Below are 20,810 nucleotides of genomic sequence, written 5' to 3'. Positions count from 1 at the left end.
GCCACTCGTTAGTCTCTGTGATCTACCATCATCTCTCTCCAGGACCAAAATAGCCTCCTACTTCATCTCTCTGCTCCTACCTTTGTCCCCTAAGGTCCTCCCCCTCCCCATGACAGCCAGCATGATAATTTAAAGACATAGATCAGATAGCAGCAGCCCCTTTCAACAAAACCCAGCCATAGTTCCCCATCACTCTCTGGAAAAATCCCTGGGAAAATCTACAAATCCCTTGAACCTGGCCTCTTCCTTTCCCTCCACCTCATCTTTCACCACTGGGTTCTGGAGCCAGGCTTTCCTAGTTTTATGCCATGAAGTGGGCACCAGCAGCCCCCACCTCTTACAGAACCTGTCCCAACTCCTCATGATCCTTTCCATTATATTAGCCATTTTTTGTGTGTGTATTCTACAGGGAAGCCTTCTTTATTGACTCTAGCTAAGGTTTATAACACCCCCATCCTCCTACCCTCTGCTAATTCACCTTGCTCTTTTTCGTCATAGCACCTAAAATTATTTTTAATTCTGTGTTTACTTGTTTACAATCACTTTTCTCTAATAGAGTATAATCTCTGAGAGGGTGGAAACTCTATCAGTTTGTTTTCAGCATGCACCCAGAGCCCAGCATAGTGCCTCCATCTAGAAAGAGCTCAATACATACCCTGTTCCAGTCCAGGCTCCCCTGTTTACTAGCTACATACTTGGCAAGCTACCTACCTCTCTGAGCCTCTGTCTGCTGGTCCGTAAAATGAGAGCAGTAATTCCTACATCTAGGAGTGGTTGTGAAGTTTGAATGAGATGATAATGTATGCAAAACACTTTGAAAACTATAGGGCAGGGGCACCTGGGTGGCTCAGTCAGGTAAGTGTCTGCCTTCAACTCATATCACGATCCCGGAGTCCTGGGATTGAAGCCCCACGTCAGCTCTCTGCTCCGCCAAGAGTCTGCTTCTCCCTTTGCCTCTACCCCACTCATGCTCGCTCGTTCTCTCACTCTCTCTCTCTCTCAAAATAAATAAATAAAATAAAATAAACTGTAGGGCACACTCCAGCTATGTGATGAATTATTTATGCCCCCATTTAGGGTCAAAAAGGAAGTGTAGTCATGCTGACCCTGGCTCTGACCAGTGCCAAGTGCTTTCCAGGCTTTTCCATGAAGTGTGGGCTTCAGACAAATGGGAAATCTTTTAGCCTGCTCTCCGCAGTGGCTGCATTTCCAGCCAGCACAGATATGATTATAATTAGACTTGCAAGAATCCTGTTTCATTTCAAAAACATTGAGTGTAGTCTGCAGCCTACCTGAGGTATGCGTCCAGAAGCAGATCCCTGTGGCAGATGTTTTTATGTGGGCCCGTTCACGTCTTTTCCTACAATATCAGGAGTGTCTGTTTCAATTACACTCATTAGTCTCAGAAGCCATGTGAGAAGAGATTTGCCATATGTGAGGTTTCAGATGGTGACCACTGAGCAAAATGCACAGCTCTCACCGGTTCTCATCACTTCCTAAATGAACAGTAGCTTGGACAAACTCACTTTAGCAGAGCCGGGCCTTTTATTAGCAGCCAAAGAATGGTCTATAATGGGAGGAGTTACTCTGCTCATGCATCTCTCCCAAGGGAAGCATTCTTTAGCTTGTCAGGCCCATGGAACCTCTTATTAGAAACTACAGAAAAGTCAATTTCTCCATTCTTGCCAACTGAATGTTTCAGAACACACCTCACTGCAGACGCTAAATTAACAATCCAGCTGGAAGGGGAGTTGAGCCCACTGGAAATGGGCGGGGATGTCCAAGTCGGCAGGACTCAAATCAAAGCTGAGCTCAACCTGGGCGTTTACATATTTCAAACCCCATTACCCACTTTTCTGCAGAGCCCTTTTGATCATAACTCTCCACTAAGGGAGAGTGAGGGTAACAGCAAGATCCACCCGATCTTCAGAGATAGTTGACTTTTTTTTTGGGGGGGGGCTCCTTTTTATCTAATGATTTCCAATTTTAGCAAGCAGTGCTAAGAAGCCACCAAAGTCATACGAGTCCTTGACGGGATTCCTCCGAGTATAAGAAAAACCCACATCTGTAAGTACAAAGAAGCAGGCTGGTTTTGAGCAGCACTGTTCGCTTTGCATTGATCCTTCCAATCCCTGGTTAAAACTAAGGCATACTTGTATTTTAAGATCACTCTGGGTGAAGCGTTCATTGATGAAATGGCGGATGAAGTGATTGTTATGCAAGATTTCAACCCAATCTCCACCGCCTTTTTTTTTTAAGATTTATTTATTTGAGAGAGAGAGAGAGTGCATGCGTGCACGTGTGCAAGTGGGGGAGGGGCAGAGGGAGAGGGAGAAAGAGAGTCCCAAGCGGACTCCCCACTGAGCTTGGAGCCAGACTCGGGGCTCGATCCCATGACCCTGAGATCATGACCCGAGCCAAAGCCAACAGTCAAACGTTCACCTGTCTGAGCCACCCACGTGCCCCTGCACTGCCTTCTTTGATCCTGAGCTGCAAGTCATGACTATTTGCTACAGAGTGTGCTGTTTGACTCAATAGAGCACTGGTTGCTTCACACCACAATGAGAAGTACAACCATGCCCTGTGCCCAGCAACAAGACAAAACAGAGTAAGCAACATTGTTGGGGAGAATGACCGAGTTGGAATACAACTTTACGTGCACCCATTAAGCTTCTATGGAGACCCCCAGCAACTGAAAGCTGCAATGTCACTCCAGTAGTTCTCAATCAGCTTGCGTCAAGTCAGCAAACCTCTCTGTCCCCAGCTTCAAACCAGGCCCTACATCAGGCACTCAGAGTCAGAGTTCCCACCCTCCAGAACTTATGGTCCAACTCTAAACTCTCAGAAATGAAGTTACAGAAGAGTAGGTAATTTGCTTCAAGTTGCACTCTTTGTAACTGACTGACCCAGCATTTGAACCCAAGCTTACTTTTTAATTCAAAGCCTTTCCCTTTTCAATGATACCACACTGTATCCTCTTACCACACTGCAATATAATTATTTATAATTGTTTTTCAATTGCAGCTATTAAAATTTATTTGGCTTCACCTAACTTAAGAGGTGATTGGCAGACATAAACTAAGGTATAAAAGTATATTATAAATGTTGAATATATTCACATATGTTAAATATATCTTATATATTTAAAATAAAAATGAAATTGGTTTAACTCTGGGTGATTTAAATGATGTTTATCTCATTTACACTATTCTGTATTTTTTTGTTTTCTAAATGAGATTGCATTGCATCTGTATTTTTGAAATGTTGTTTTTAAAATAAAAATATATATGAAAATGCTTTTTAGACCATAAAGTACTAATAAGTATTAGCTACTAAATTCATTGCGTGTAATAAAAACTTCAATGCATGGATTAGGTTAAAAGCACATCTAATCAACCTTGATAGTTGATGTTGATAAATGCCCGGGTGCTCTCAGAACAGTAAGACTGGTTTTCAAGATCACACTATCTCAGATTAGGTAAATTCAGCTTTGTCCAGCTTTATCTGCCTAGAAATGTTCAATTGTACTATCACATCTGTTATCAGCTACCTTCCTTCAAGGGGTCCTGGTAGAAATCTGGTTTTAATGACACCGCAAGTGAATTTGGGTTCTCAGATCCTTGAGCAGATGGATAATAGCAAGCTTACTACTGGACCAGGCACCCTGGAACTTCTTCATTTGGGATATAAGCCTTCTTCTGGCTCCTTAGAAACCAACCTCTGCTAATAAATGCCACTCCTCTTATCTCAAGGAGACCTAACAATTTCCTCTCACAGACTCACTGATCTTTGGCCAACCGACCCTTTGTGTATAGAAGAAAGAGTCCCCTCCCTTTGGAAAAAGGAGGTTTGGGCTTCCCCAGCCATTCAGGAGATCAAGACTGGTGAAAGAATTTTCTAAGGGGTGTCAGCCTAGCATTTCTAGGCCTATACACTTATATATCAAGGTAGCTGAAGGAATATATTTCTGATTTAATCTGAGGTTCCTTCTAGACACTTATTATATTGGTACATGCTTTCAAGCAGAGGGCTTTACAGCTGGGAGGTAAAATGCTATTTTACAATAGTGTTATGATTTCAAAGGCACATTCATCGCACTGTTATCTCCCTTAATCATTACAGCAGACCTATAAGAAACTTATTACCTACTTTGCAGTGAGGAGACCAAGTCTTAGAAAGCCTGGATGGTGAGTCCAAGATTCAAGGGCAGGACTCCATACCAGGTCTTCTCACTCCAAATGCTGAGCAATTTCCACCACTTTTCTAAAATTAAAAAACTGACCCTAGGTCACAGTTGAGCATGTATGGGGTGGGAATGATCCTATTCACAATGAAGCCATCTACTGCAAAAAGGAAGAAAAGGAGAGAGGAAAGCAGCCAATGTCTACTGAGCTTCTACTCAGTGCTGGCTGGTTTATGTCTGCACCATCTTCTCTAAATGCCATGTCTTTCTCCCATGTGATCAAAATAGAAATAAACAAAGATTCAGTTACCTCCGCAAAGTCAAATAGCTTCCAAGTAGCAAAACTGAACTGACAACCAGTCTTTCTGATCCTCAAACACACCATCTTAGCACACTTCACACTTCACTACAACTCCCAGTGCCTTTATGCACATAGCAGATTTTAAAAGGCATAGCAAACAAAAGTTCTGGGTTGTGGAAAGGCTGGTGTTCCTAAGGACACACATGTATCCCTTACTTTCCCCTGGCCCTCCAGCATGGTTTTCTTTCTGACACCACTGATGTGTTCTTCTGCCCCCTCCCCTTGCAGCCTGTGTGGCGGTAGTATCCGTGATTGAACAGCTCACTCAAGTACACAACTCCACGGTGGAGGCCTCGATGGAGAGACTCTGCAGCTACCTGCCAGGTAAATACAGAAAGGGTCATGCAGCTGTGGGTCTGCTCCTTCATTTGATTCTTGAGGCATCATGAGTGAGTTTATACCCTACACCTGCTTATGGAGAATGTGATTGAGTTATTTATGTGAGTTGATATTGTTACGAGGCTCATAGAAATTAAAACAAGCACACACACAAAAACCGCTCTAGGAAGTTTTGTTCCCCGACATTCGTTTTCCATCATGGCAGGATGAGATTGCTGTGGACATTTAGGGAATAAAATGAAGACTGGCTAATTGTTATTTCATGTGTTACATTTACGAGGATTTGCCCAACTGGGGTTCATTGCATTAAGTACCAAGAAGGTCAAAATAATTTAAAAAATGGATAATTTTCAATGATTTATGTTACTTTAACCACATACACGTTCCCAGACGCACCACAGCCCTACCAACACAGAGCTTTGTTTAGGCTGAGAAGACAACTGGTTTTAAAGCCCCAGCTGGGAAAATAATCTGGGAACATTCCATGGATTTGAACAGGATCTCAATAAAATCATCTTACCCATCCTCAAAAAAAAAAAAAAAAAAAAAANAAAGGAACTAATTGATGACTTAAGCTGTGGGCGGGAGGAGTTAAGATGGCGGAGGAGTAGGAGGACCCTGAGCTCATCTTGTCCCTCAAACACCGCTAGTTACCAAGTCATTCTGAACACCCAAGAAGTCGGAGGTCTGAGAGAACAAAACTGCAAGTCTGCAAGTAGAAAAGCCACCACCCTTTGGAACCTAGGAGGTGCGGAAATACTCTGGGGAGACAGAGCTGTGGAAACCGGGGCGGGGAGGGAGCCTGCTTGGGCAGGCTACCGTTAAGTATTAGACGCAAAATCTGAACTTTTAAGTTCCCTACCGTGGGAGACGAGCCTGGATTAAAGGCATTCAGGTGGCCAAGAGGGGCAGAATTCCGGGAGTGACAGGGCGGTCTGAGGATCCCCTGGGTCGCAGGAAGAGGGTGGCACCAAGGTGCTGTTCTGTTCCCGGGCGTTGGAGCAGGAAGCCCGCAGAGAGCAGTGGGTCTTCGTGCCGGCTTTCTGCTATAAACTGTGAGCCGCCATGGGGTCTGGGGACCGCTTTCCTGGGACCGGCAGGCAAGCATGGCGAGAACCTCCCCCAGAGGAACAGTGTGGTCCGGGGGGCGGGGGACCCTGAAATTTGGTTTTGAAACTTGGTTACCTGCCTGAGATAAAAAGGCTTGAACACAGGCAGGGTGAATGCAGGGTTCTGACAGAAACCGGGGACACAAATATGGTGACTGATTGCTTTTCTGTGAGGGCTCTCAGAAGAGTAGGTGATGTGAACTTTCAGCTCCGAGGCTGGAGCAGGGTACCACCATATTCATCCCCCCATCAGCCCTGAAATCCTGCAGGAAGCAAAATCAGCGCCACCTAGTGGAGGCTGGAGCCCCTACACCAAGCCTCGCCCCTCTGGGCCCGGGAGAGGTGTTTCCACAGAGACAGGTTAGCCTGAGAATCAATGCAGCCTTCCACAGAAGACCAGCATAACCAGCTAGCTCCCACCAAGTTTATGGATCATAGAGTGCTGCAAAGGTTCAGCTCTAGGGGAAATAGAATCGAGCTTCCTTTTTACTTTTATTCTTTAGTTCTTTTATTCTTATTATTTTTTATTTTCTTATATTTATTTTCCAATTCCTTTTTTTATTTTTTAAATTTTTGTACCTATACTTTTCATATATATATTCATATATATAGATATATTTTATATATATTTATATATTCATATATAGATATATTTTATATATATTTATATATATTCATATATAGATATATTTTATATATATTTTTATATATACATATATATAGTCTACTTTCATTTCATTTTATTTTATTTTTTATCTTGGGATCTAGATTCTTTTAAGAAGCAGACCAAAGCACACCAGGATCTAGTTTGTTTTTTGGGGTTTTTTTTTTTTTTTTTTTGGTTTTGGTTTTGTTTTGTTTTCTTGTTTTGTGGTTTTGTTTGTCTTGTTTTTTATCTTTTTCTTTTTGTTTGTTTATTTTGTTTTTGTAGTTCTTTTTTCTCTTTCCTCTTTTCTGGACAAAATGATGAGATGGAGGAATTCACCCCAAAAGAAAGAACACGAGGTAGAACTCATGGCCAGGGATTTAATCAATACAGATATAAATAAGATGTCTTAACTAGAATTTAAAACAATGATTATAATGATACTACCTGGATTTTGAACAAAGCATAGAAGACATTAGAGAATCCCTTACTACAGAGATAAAATAACTAAAATCTAGTCAGGCTGAAATTAAAAATGCTACGACAAAGATGCAAACACAAATAGAGGCCATAAAAATGAGGATGGGCAAAGCAGAGGAGTGAATCAGTGATACAGAAGATAAAATTATGAAAAAAATAAGCCAAAAAGAAGAGAGAAAGAAAGGTAGTGGACCACGAAGGTAGATTTAGAGAATTAAGTGACTAGGTAAAACGTAATGACATTTGTATCATGGGAGTCCCAGATGATAAAAAGAGAGCTAAAGGTTTATTTGAATGAATTGTAGCTGAAAACTTCTCTAATCTGGGGAAGGACACAGACATCAAAATCCAAGAGGCACAGAGAACTCCCATTAAATTCAACAAAAGCCAGCTAGCACCAAGGCATATCATAGTCAAATTGACAAAATATACAGAGAAGGGAAAAATCCTGAAAGCAACAAGGGAAAAAGGTCCTTAACCTCTAAGGGAAGAAGACAGATCAAGTTCCCACAGAGACTTGGTGGGCCAGAAAGGGATGGAAGGAAATATTCAACATGCTGAGTGGGAAAAATATGCAGCCAAGAATCCTTTATCCAGCAAGGCTGCCATTCAGAATAGAAGGAGAGATAAAGAGTTTTCCAGACAAACAAAAACTAAAGGAGTTCATGACCACTATGCCAGTCCTGCAAAAAATTTTAAGGATGATTCTTTGAGTGGAGGAAAAAAGGGCCAAAAGCAACAAAGACTAGAAAGGACCAGACAGAATCACCAGAAACGCTAACTCTACAGTTTGTACAATGGCACTAAATTCATATCTCTCGATAATCACTCTGAATGTAATTGGATCAGATCCTCCAATCAAAAGACATAGGGTATCAGAATGGATGAAAAAACAAGATCCATCTACATGCTGCCTACAAGAGACGCATTTTAGACCGGCAGATTGAAAGTGAGGAGATGGAAAACCATCTATCATGCTATTGGATGTCAAAAGAAAGCCAGTGTAGCCATTTATATCAGCAAACTAGATTTTATTTTTTTTTATTTTTTTATTTATTTTTTTATTATATTATGTTAATCACCATACAGTACATCCCCAGATTCCGATGTAAAGTTTGATGCTTCATTAGTTGCGTATAACACCCAGTGCACCATGCAATACGTGCCCTCCTTACTACCCATCACCAGTCTATCCCATTCCCCCACCCCCTCCCCTCTGAAGTCTTCAGTTTGTTTCTCATAGTCCATAGTCTCTCATGTTTCATTCCCCCTTCTGATTACCCCCCTTTTCTTTATCCCTTTCTTCCCCTACCGATCATCCTAGTTCTTATGTTCCATAGATGAGAGAAATCATATGATAATTGTCTTTCTCTGCTTGACTTATTTCACTTAGCATTATCTCCTCCAGTGCCGTCCATGTTGCAGCAAATGTTGAGAATTCGTTCTTTCTGATAGCTGAGTAATATTCCATTGTATATATGGACCACAGCTTCTTAATCCAGTCATCTGTTGAAGGGCATCTCGGCTCCTTCCATGATTTGGCTATTGTGGACAATGCAGCTATGAACATTGGGGTGCATATGGCCCTTCTCTTTACTACGTCTGTATCTTTGGGGTAAACACCCAGTAGTGCAATGGCTGGGTCATAGGGTAGTTCAATTTTTAACTTTTTAAGGGACCTCCACACTGTTTTCCAGAGTGGCTGTACCAACTTGCATTCCCACCAACAATGTAGGAGGGATCCCCTTTCTCCACATCCTCTCCAACAATTGTTGTTTCTTGCCTTGTCTATCTTTGCCATTCTAACTGGCGTAAGGTGGTATCTCAGTGTGGTTTTGATTTGAATTTCCCTGATGGCTAATGATTTTGAACATTTTTTCATGTGTCTGTTAGCCATTTGTATGTCTTCATTGGAAAAGTGTCTGTTCATATCTTCTGCCCATTTTATGATTTGTTTATTTGTTTCTCGTGTATTGAGTTTGAGAAGTTCTTTGTAGATCTTGGATACCAGTCCTTTATCTGTGGTGTCCTTTGCAAATATATTCTCCCATTCCGTGGGCTGTCTCTTAGTTTTTTTGACTGTTTCCTTGGCTGTGCAGAAGCTCTTTATCCTGATAAAGTCCCATAAGTTCATTTTATCTTTTATTTCTCTTGCCTTTGGAGATGTGTCGTGAAAAAGGTTGCTCTGGCCGATGTCATAGAAGTTGTTGCCTATGTTCTCCTCTAGAATTTTGATGGATTCCTGTCTCACATTGAGGTCTTTCATCCATTTGGAGTTTATTTTTGTGTATGGTGTGAGAGAGTGGTCAAGTTTCATTCTTTTGCATGTAGCTGTCCAATTTTCCCAGCACCATTTATTGAAGAGACTGTCTTTTTTCCACCGGATGTTTTTTCCTGCTTTATCAAAGATTAGTTGCCCAAAGAGCCGAGGGTCCATTTCTGGGTTCTCTATTCTGTTCCATTGGTCGATGTGTCTGTTTTTGTGCCAGTACCATGCTGTCTTTGTGATCACAGCTTTGTAGTACAGCTCGAAATCCGGCATTGTGATGCCCCCAGCTTTGTTTTTCCTTTTCAACAGTTCCTTGGAGATTCGGGGCCTTTTCTGGTTCCATACAAATTTAAGGACTATTTGTTCCAGTTCTTTGAAAAATGTCCTCGGTATTTTGATCGGGATAGCATTGAAAGTGTAGATTGCTCTGGGTAGTATGGACATTTTAACTATGTTAATTCTTCCAATCCATGAGCATGGAATATTTTTCCATCTTTTTATGTCTTCCTCAATATCTTTCAAAAGTGATCTATAGTTTCTAGCATATAGGTCCTTTACGTCTCTGGTTAAGTTAATTCCAAGGTAACGCATGGTTTTTGGTGTTATTGTAAATGGGATGGATTCCCTAATTTCTCTTTCTTCAGTCTCGTTATTCGTGTATAGAAATGCAACTGATTTCTGGGCATTGATTTTGTATCCTGCCACCTTACTGAATTGTTCTATAACTTCTAATAGTTTGGGAGTGGATTCCTTTGGGTTTTCCATATAGAGTATCATGTCATCTGCAAAGAGAGACAGTTTGACTTCTTCTTTGCCGATTTGGATACCTTTGATCCCTTTTTGTCTTCTGATTGCTGTTGCAAGGACTTCTAGTACTATGTTGAATAATAGTGGCGAGAGTGGGCATCCTTGTCGTGTTCCTGATCTTAAGGGAAAGGCTTCCAGCTTTTCCCCATTGAGAATAATGCTTGCAGTAGGCTTTTCATAGATGGCTTTTATGAGATTGAGAAATGTACCCTCTATTCCTACACTCTGAAGGGTTTTAATCAGGAAAGGATGCTGTATTTTGTCAAATGCTTTTTCTGCATCAATTGAGAGGATCATATGGTTCTTGAGTCTTTTCTTGTTGATATGATGTATCACATTGATTGATTTGCGAGTGTTGAACCATGCTTGCATCCCAGGTATGAATCCCACTTGGTCATGATGGATAATCCTTTTAATGTACTGTTGGATTCTATTAGCAAGGATCTTGTTGAGGATTTTGGCATCCATATTCATTAGAGAAATCGGTCTGTAATTCTCCTTTTTGAGGGGGTCTTTGCCTGGTTTGGGGATCAAGGTAATATTAGCCTCATAGAATGAGTTTGGTAGCTTTCCTTCTGTTTCTATTTTTTGAAATAGCTTTAGGAGAATAGGTATTATTTCTTCTTTGAATGTTTGGTAGAATTCCCCAGGAAAACCGTCTGGGCCTGGAGTTTTATTATTTGGAAGGTTGTTTATCACTGACTCAATTTCTTCATAGTTAATTGGCCTATTTAAGAAATCTATTTCTTCCTGTTTCAGTCTTGGTAGTTTATAGGTTTCCAGGAAGGCCTCCATCTCTTCCAGATTGTTTAGTTTTTTGGCATATAGCTGTTGATAAAAGTTTCTAATAATCCTTGCAATTTCAATGGTGCTGGTCGTGACCTCTCCCTTTTCAGTCATAATTTTAATAATCTCAGTCCTTTCTCTTTGTTTTTGGACAAGTTTTGCCAGTGGTCTATCAATTTTATGGATTCTCTCAAAGAACCAGCTTCTAGTCCTGTTGATCTGCTCTACTGTGGTTCTGGTCTCTAATTCATTGATTTCTGCTCTAATCTTGGTCAACTCCTTCCTTGTCAGTGGGTTAGGCCTGTCCCTCTGTTGCTGTTCCAGTTTCTTGAGGTGAGAATATAGAAACTGCATTTTAGATTTTTCTATTCTTTTGAGTGAGGCTTGGATGGCTATGTATTTCCCCCTTAGGACTGCCTTTGCAGTATCCCATAGGTTTTGGACCGTTGTGTATTCATTCTCGTTGGTCTCCATAAATTGTTTAATTTGTTTTTTGATTTCCTGGTTTATCGAGTCATTCTTGAGCAGGATGGTTCTTAGCCTCCAAGTGTTTGAGTTTCTTCCAGGTTTTTCCTTGTGGTTGAGTTCCAATTTCAGAGCGTTGTGGTCTGAGAATATGCAGGGGATAATTTCAATCTTTTGGTATTGGCTGAGACCTGTTTTGTGTCCCAGAGCATGATCTATTCTTGAGAATGTTCCATGGGCATTTGAATAGAATGAGTATTCTTTGGTTCTGGGGTGTAGTGTTCTATATATATCTATGAGGTCCAACTCGTCGAGTATGGCATTCAAAGCCTTTGATTCTTTGCTTAGTTTTTGCCAGGGTGTTCTGTCTATTTCTGATAGTGGGGTGTTGAGGTCCCCTACTATTACTGTGTTCTTATCTATATGTCTCTTTATTTTGGTTAAGAGTTGGCTTGTGTATCTTGCTGCTCCCCTGTTGGGGGCATATATATTAATAATTGTCATATCCACTTGTTGAATACTTCCTTTAAGAATAATATAGTGCCCTTCTGTATCTCTCTCTATGGCCTCTAGTTTAAAATCCAGTCTATCTGATATGAGAATTGCTACTCCAGCTTTCTTTTGAGGTCCATTTGCGTGGAAGATGGTACTCCATCCCCTTACTCTAAGTCTGAATGCATCTTTGGGTTCAAAATGAGTCTCTTGTAGACAGCAAATGGATGGGTCATGTCTTTTTATCCAATCTGCAACCCTGTGGCGTTTTATGGGAGAGTTTAAGCCATTTAGATTGATAGAGATTATTGACAGATATGATTTTAATGATGCCATTTCTCTTTAAAGTCTTTGTATCGGTTGTGACTTGCTGCTCTGTATCACTCTTGGGGCCTTTTTACCTTTATAGAGCCCCCCTTAATATCTCCTGTAGGGCTGGTTTCGTGGTTACGAAATTGGTTAATGATTGGCGATTTTGGAACGTCTTTATTTCTCCATCAATTCTGAATGACAGCTTTGCTGGATAAAGGATCCTTGGCTGCATGTTTTTCTCTGAAAGAGCTTTAAAAATGCCCCCCCAAGCCTTTCTCTCATTCCAGGTCTCTGTAGACAGGTCTGACGTAATCCTGATACCTTTGCCTTGGTACGTGAGAAATTTCTTTGCCCTGGCCGCTTTCAATACTGTATCCTTGGATCTAATATTTGCGAATTGCACTATGACATGCCGTGGCGTAGGTTTGTCCTGGTTGAGCTTGGATGGGGTCCTCTCTGCCTCTTGGACACGAATGCTTGTTTCCCTTGCTAGATTAGGGAAGTTTTCAGCTACAATTTGTTCAAATATCTCTTCTAGACCTCTGTTTTTCTCCACCCCTTCAGGGATGCCGATGATTCTGACATTGGATCGTTTCATAGAGTCAGTAATCTCCCGTAATCTACATTCGTGGGCGTGGATTTTTTTAAGACCAGCTTCTATTTTCGTTTTTTCTTCTACTAACCCATCCTCCAATTCGCTAACGCGTTCCTCTGCCTCGGTGACCCTGGCCGTCAGAGCCTCTAGTTTTGACTGCATTTGGCTCATAGAATTTTTAATTTCTGTCAGATTCGCTCTCATTTCTGCCCTTAGGGATTCTATATTCTCAGCAACGCTTTCTCTGATGCTTTTTTCAAGTTTACTCATCATCTTGACCATTGTTGCTCTGAATTCCATTTCTGATAATTGGGATACATCCATATGTATTAATTCTGTGGCCGAGGCCAATTCTGTGGCAGAGGCCACAGACTCATTATCTTTTCTTTGCTGGGGGGGACTTCTCCTTCTCGTCATTCTGATGAAGAGAGATTGCAGGGTTGTCCAGAGCCCAAGTGTTGACTGGGACCCAGGCCGTGCGCCCTTGTTTTATAGAGATCTTAGGGATGTGGGCTTCTTCCTTAAAGAGTTTATTTATTTATTTGAGAGAGAGAGAGACAGTCAGCAAGAAAGGGAACCCAAGCAGAGGAGTGGGAGAGGAAGAAGCAGGTTCCCGGTGGAGAAGCCCGATGAAGGACTCCTTACGGAGCGTTGTGATCACACCCTAATCCGAAGACAGGTGCTTGGTGACTGCGCCACTCAGGCGCTCCGGGTTGTGGGCTTCTTGATTTTTCAGCCTGCCTTCTGGGGGAGGGGCCTGCCTGCAGGTACTCAGAAAACCCTGTTTGGGTAGAGTCTCTGTGTCCCTTGCGAGGGGGGATGGGGATGGGCACCCTGTGAGCCGGTATTTCCGGGCTTTTGTTCTCTGGCGGCTTTCCCTGGCGGTTTGCTATGCCTCTTCTGAGAGAGCAGCAGCGGCTGAAATTCAGCCTCTGTCTCAGAACAGAGGGATCGCGGATCGTTCTCCACTGATGTTCTGGCCACTTTAACTCTGTTTCTGTTGGTGCTGCTCAACCCTGCAGCATCCCGGGCTGTGCGCCCCACACCCGGCGTCCCAGCCCTCACTTCCAGGGCCGGCACGTCTCTGTCCTTTGTGTTTCCAACCCCGCCCGCCGCCAGCCGCCCCGCGCGGGCTCCCGGAGCTCCCCGTCTCAGTCTGGTGTCTCACGGGTGCTGACCGCGAGTCCGCCTGCTCCCCCGTGCAGGTGGCCCTCCAGCCGCCAGCCGCCCCGCGGACGCTCCCGGAGCTCCCGGTCTCAGCCTCGATCCAGTGAGCACACCGGAGCTCCGGAGCTCCGTGAGATGCTTGGTGGTGCACGCTCCCGGCTCACGGACTCAGTCTGCTGTTTCCAGAGTGCGGGTCCGTGGTCCGCCCGCTCCCCGGTGCAGGTAGCCTGCCAGCCGCCCTGCACGCGCGCTCCTCGAGCTCGCGTTCTAAGTCTGTTGTCTCGCGGGTGCCGTCCGCGAGTCCGCCTGCTCCCCCGTGCAGGTGGCCCGCCAACCGCCAGCCGTCCCGCGTGCGCTCCCGGAGCTCCCTTCTCAGCCTGCTGTCTCAAGCGTGCGGGTCCGCGGTCTGTCCGCTCCCCCTTGCAGGTGGCTACCGCTTCCCGGCGCCCTGACACGGCGGCTCCCTCCCCCTTCTGTTTAGCTTCCGATATCTGTGCGCGGTTTCACGGCTCCCCGCTTCGTACCTCGATACTCAGCGCTGGAGATGTTCATTTGTAGAGATCCAGATGTATCTTCCTGCGTCTCAGGCTGATTCCGTGGATGTTCCTGCTGGTCTGGTACCTATCCAGCTCAACTCAGGGGACCGGCTGAAAAAGGGGTCCCCTACTCCTCCGCCATCTTAACCTCCCACCAGCAAACTAGATTTTAAAATGAAGACTGTAATAAGAGATGAAGACAGGCATTATATCATAATTAATGGGTCTGTCCATCAAAAAGATCTAACAATTGTCAATATTTATGACCCCAACTTGGGAGCACTCCAATATATAAATGAATTAATAATAAACGTAAAGAAACTCATGGATAATCATATAATAGGGGACTTTAACATCACACTTACAGTAATGGATAGATCATCTAAACAGAAAATCAATAAACAGTGGCTTTGAATGATACATTGGACTAGATGGACTTAATAGGTATATTCAGAACATTTCATACTAAAGCAGCAGAATACATATTCTTCTCGAGTGTGTATGGAACATTCTCTAGAATAAATCACGTACTGGGTCACAAATCAGCTCTCAACAACTATAAAAAGATTGAGATTATACCATGCATATGTTCAGACCACAATGCAATGAAACTGAAAGTCAACCACAAGAAAAAATTTGGAAAGACTTCAAATACATGGAGCTTAAAGAACACCTACTAAAGAATGAATGGATTAATGAGGAAACTAAAGAATTTTAAAAATACATGGAAGCAAATGAAAATGAGGGCATGACAGCCCAAAACCTTTGGGATGCAGCAAAAGCAGTCCTAAGAGGGAAGTATATTGCAGTACAGGCCTACTCAAGAAGCAAGAAAATTCTCAAATACACAAGCTAAGCTAGCTCCTAAAGGAGCTGGAGAAGGAAGCGCAACTAAAGCCAGCAGAAAGGAAATAATAAAGATTAGAGCAGATATAAATGGTATAGAAACAAACCCCAGCAGAATGGATTAATGAAACTAAGAGCTGGTTCTTCAAAAGAATTAATAAAATTAATAAACCCTTAGCCAGACTTATCAAAAAGAAAAGAAAAAGATAAAATCACAAATGATAAAGGAGAGATCACAACACCACAGAAATACAAACAATTATAAGAGAATACTGTGAAAAATTATATGCCAACAAACTGGGCAACCTGGAGAAAATGGACAAATTCCTAGAAACTTACAAACTACCAAAACTAAAACAGGAAGAAATGGAAAATGTCAACAGACCCATAACCAGGAAAGAAACTGAATCAGTAATCAAAAATCTCCCAAAAAACAAAAGTCCTGGGCTGGATGGTTTCCCAGGGGAATTCTACCAAAAATTTAAAGAATAGTTAATACCTATTCTTCGCAAACTTCCAAAAAATAGAGATGGAAGGAAAACTTCCAAGCTCATTCTACAAAGTCAGCATTACCTTGATTCCAAAACCAGACGAAGACCCCACTAAAAAGGAGAATTACAGGCCAATATCCCTGATGAACATGGATGCAAACATTCTCAAAATACTAGCAAATAAAATTCAAAAGTACATTAAAAGCATTATTCACCACAATCAAGTGGAATTTATTCTGCAGGGGTGGTTTAAAAATATTTGCAAATAAATGAACTTGGTACACTGTATTAATGAAAGAAAGGAAAAGAACCATATGATCCTGTCAATAAATTCAAAAAAAGCTTTTGACAAAATACAGCATCCTTTCCTGATTAAAAAAAAAAAAACTCAACGAAGTAGGGATAGATGAAACATACCTTCATATCATATATGAAAGACCCACGGCTAACATTATCCTCAATGGGGAAAAACAGAGTCTTTCCCCTACGGTCAGGAACAAGACAAGGATGTCCACTCTCACCATTACTATTTAACATAGTACTGGAAGTCTTAGCCTCAGCAATCGGATAACAAAAAGAAATAAAAGGCATCCAAATGGGCAAGGAAGAAGTCAAGCTTTCACTATTTGCAGACGACATGATACTCTATGTAGGGCATTATTTTTTTTTTAAAGATTTTATTTATTTATTTGACAGAGATAGAGACAGCCAGTGAGAGAGGGAAAACAAGTAGGGGGAGCGGGAGAGGAAGAAGCAGGCTCCTAGCAGAGGAGCCTGATGTGGGTCTCGATCCCATAACGCCGGGATCACACCCTGAGCCGAAGGCAGACACTTAACCGCTGTGCCACCCAGAAGCCCCTTGATACTCTATGCAGGAAATATGAAAGACTCCACCAAAAAATTGCTAGAACTCATACATGAATTCAGCAAAGTCACAGGATATAAAATCAGTGTGCAAAAATCCATTGCATTTCTATACACCAATAATGAAGCAGCAGAAAAAGAAATCAAGGAATCAGTTCCATTTGCAATTGCACCAAAAACAATAAGATACCTAGGAATAAATCTGACTGAATAAGTAAATGATCTATACTCCAAAAACTATGGAACATTTATGAAAGAAATTGAAGAGGACGCAGAGAAATGGAAAAGCATTCCATGCTCATGGATCAGAAGAACAAACATCGTTAAAATGTCTGCACTACCCAAAGCAGTCTCCACATTTAATGCAAGCCCTATCAAAATGCCACCAGCATTTTTCACAGAGAACAACAAACTCCTAAAATTTGGATGGAACCACAAAAGACCCCAAACAGCCAAAGCAATTCTGAAAAAGAAAAACAAAACTGGAGGCATCACAACTCTTAATTTCAAGCTATACTACAAAGCTGTAGTCATCAAGATAGTATGGCACTGGCACAAAAACTAGACACATGGATCAATGGAACAGAATAGAGAACCCAGAAATGACCCTCAACTCTGGTCAACTAATCTTTGACAAAGCAGGAAAGAATATCCAATGGAAAAAAGATGGTCTTTTCAACAAATGATGTTGGAAAACTGGACAGCAACATGCAGAATGAAACTGGACCACTTTCTTACACCATACACAAAAATAAATTCAAAGTGGTGAAAGACCTTAATGTGAGACAGGAAATCATCAAAATCCTAGAGGAGGACAGAGGCAGCAACCTCTTTGACCTCGGCTATAGCAATTTCTTACTAGAAACATCATCACAAGGAAGGGAAACAAAAGCAAAAATAAACTATTGGGACTTCATCAAGATAAAAAGCTTCTGCACAGGAAAGGAAACAGCAAAACTAAAAGGCAGCCTATGGAATGGGAGAAGATGCTTGCAAATGATATATCTGATAAAGGTTTAGTATCCAGAATCTATAAAGAACTTATCAAACTCAATACCTAAAAAGCAAATAACCCAGTTAAGAAATGGGCAGAAGACATGAATAGACACTTTTCCAAAAAGACAACCAGATGGCTAACAGACACATGAAAAGATGCTCAACATCACTCGTCCTCAGAGAAATACAAATCAAAACCATGATGAGATACCATCTCACACCTCTCAGGATGACTAAAATTAATAACACAAGAAACAACAGATGTTGGCGAGGATGCAGAGAAAGGGGAACCCTCTTGCACTGTTGGTGGGAATGCAAACTGGTATAGCCACTCTGGAGAACAGAATGGAGATTCCTCAAAATGTTAAAAATAGAATTACCCTATGATCCAGCAATTGCACTACTAGGTATTTACCCAAAGGATACACAAATTCAGATTCAAAGGGATACATGCACCCCAGTGTTTATAGCAGCATTATCAACAATAGCCAAACTATGGAGAGAGCCCAAATATCCATCAACTGATGAATGGATAAAGAAGATGTAGTATACATACACAATGGAATACTCCTCAGCCATCAAAAAGAGTGAAATCTTTCCATTTGCAATGACATGGATAGAGCTAGAGTATATTATGCTAAGTGAAATAAGTCAGAGAAAGACAAATACCATATGATCTCACTATGTGGAATTTAAGAAAGAAAACATGAATATATGGGAAGGAAAAAAGGAGAGAGGGAAACAAGCCATAAGAGACTCTTGATAAGAGAACAAACTAAGGGTTGATGGAGGAAGGTGGGTAGGGGATGGGATAGATGGGCAATGGGTATTAAGGAGGGCACTTGGTATGATGAGCACTCGTTGTATTTAAGTGATGAATCACTGAATTCTACTCCAGAAATCAGTATGCATTGTATGTTAACTACCTAAAATTTAAATTAAAAAAAAGGAATAGAAAGCATACTTAGCAAATTTACAGATTTGGGTGGAATAGGTATTATATTTGATGATTAAATCATAATTTAAAATTATCTCCATGTTCTAGAATGATTAAAAATGATTACAAAAACCACACAAGTTCTGGATTTCTCTTTCAATCTCAACAAAATTGAGAAAATACTGATTCTGTTTCCCTTGTAGAATACTATTAGGTCAACAGTCACATTGGGTAAACTTCTTTGAGAGTCAAATTGTCATTCATTTAATGTTAAGAAACAAATTCATCAAGGATGAATTTTTTTCAAAGTAAGGAAGCTAGACTAATGGCGGTTGTGTCTTAGATTTACATAGCACGCTGTGCCAACAGCACCAAAGCATTTCCAGAGGATTTATTGCATTCAGTAACAATATGTATTCACGAGCTAAATTTCTTGGAATTCAAACTAAAGACCAAGAGAGAATAATACACAAACACGTGTTTACAATGCCCCAGATTGACCATTGCTAACGTTTTGACATATTTACATCATCTTTCTTTTATGGAATTAGAATGTGGCAGATAAACTTGAAACACCCTTTGGCTTCCCCTTACCCCCAGTTCCATTCTCCTCCCATCTCCTTAGAGGGAACCACTCATATGAACTTGATGGGTATTGTTCTTGTCAAGGTTTACACTTTCACTTGTATGAATCTATAAACAATGTATGGTATTGTTCAATGGGTAATTTTTTAACCTGTTTTTGGTAAAACAAAACAAAGGTAGAAAGCCACACAGAACAAATGTATAGCTTTATCAGTTATTAAAAGGTGACTTACCTGGTAAACGTAGCCCAGGTCAAGAAGGAACAGATAGGTAGCTACTCCAGAAGCCCCATCACATCATAAATCACTTCTTTTGCCTAAAGGAACAACATCTTGAATTTTACTGTACTCATTTTTTTTGCATTGCTTTATAGTTTTGTCATCCAAGTGAGCATTCCCTGCACTATAGTCTTGCCTAGTTTAAAATTTTTGGTATTCTTTTAAGTCTATTTTAATCTACAAGCTTTCTTTCCATCCCTTTCTTTGCCATGTAATTTAATTGTGGGATTTGCCCTGTAGAGTTTCCCACAGTCTGGATTTTGTGGATTGCTTTCCTGTAGTGTGTTTGAATATGTTGCTCTGTGTTCTGTATTTCCTGTAAATTTGCAGCTAGATCCAGAGGCTTGATCGGACTCCAGTTTGCTTTCTTTGGCAAGACTATAAGTGGTGATGTTTTCTTTCATTGGGAGGCAATTAAATGTGGTTTTCTCTTTTTTCTTTTTGTGATATTAGTAGCTGTTGATGCTCAATATCCAGACCTATTAGTTCACTGGGAGTTGCAAAATGGTGCTATTCTAATATATCATTTATATTATATTTAGCAGTGGAAATGCGTCAGAGACACTTTCCCTCATCCTCGTCGTATTTTAGAGACATTTTCCCCACAGTCACTAATGGTATTGTTCATAGTAAGAAAGCCCAAATACATGCCTGATTCCTTTGCTCTACTTGCTAGTTTTCAAATAATTCATTGCCTATGATCATCCCATAGTAGTCAACCACTTTTCTTTAAAATATCTTTATGAACTCTTGAATTTATACATATTTCATGAGTTTTGGTCTATTTCAATTACTGTCCTTTTGTAACTCAAATTGTCTCATGTTTGACCAGTGGGAACTTCTTCAGGTTGGCTCCTGATTCCCTTTGACACAAGCCTAAGTAACCTTTGATAGCTTCCTCACTAACTGATATGGCAAGATGTTCCAGCCCTGTCTTGTACATTTCCAGCCAAGCTTGAAATCAATCATTTCTCTCAAAAGCTCTGATTTCCGTTAGTGAAATAGTATTTTAAGACCACAATCTGGGTGTGTAGGAATGTTCATTGCTACTGAGTTCGTCATTCTTTCTAGGCCTCTTCAGTAGACAATGCTAGAAAAAATACATATATTTACATATACATATATTTACCTATATTACATATAATTTTAAGACAAAATGTCTAATGAGTTCATACTGACACTTCAAATTCAGGACTACAGGATTTTTCCCCCCACAGGATTTTCATCTTAATCTCTTCTGTATCATATCTTTATCTCCTTCTTTCC

The 20,810-nt window shown here is 41.1% G+C and overlaps 1 protein-coding gene across 1 annotated transcript in view; it reads left to right on the top strand.

Moving 5' to 3' along the window:
- AOAH (acyloxyacyl hydrolase) overlaps positions 1 to 20,810 on the top strand; it is a 181,636-nt gene that overhangs the window by 13,659 nt on the left and 147,167 nt on the right. Inside the window, exon 2 of the mRNA XM_034644821.1 lies at positions 4,773 to 4,868. Within this exon, the coding sequence (XP_034500712.1) occupies positions 4,773 to 4,868 (96 nt within the window). The remainder of the gene's footprint in view (positions 1 to 4,772; positions 4,869 to 20,810) is intronic.

Source organism: Ailuropoda melanoleuca, chromosome 1 (assembly GCF_002007445.2).
Source record: "Ailuropoda melanoleuca isolate Jingjing chromosome 1, ASM200744v2, whole genome shotgun sequence".
Lineage (NCBI taxonomy): Eukaryota > Metazoa > Chordata > Mammalia > Carnivora > Ursidae > Ailuropoda > Ailuropoda melanoleuca.
Note: the sequence above shows the minus strand (reverse complement) of the source record. Positions and strands in the feature narration are given on the sequence as shown.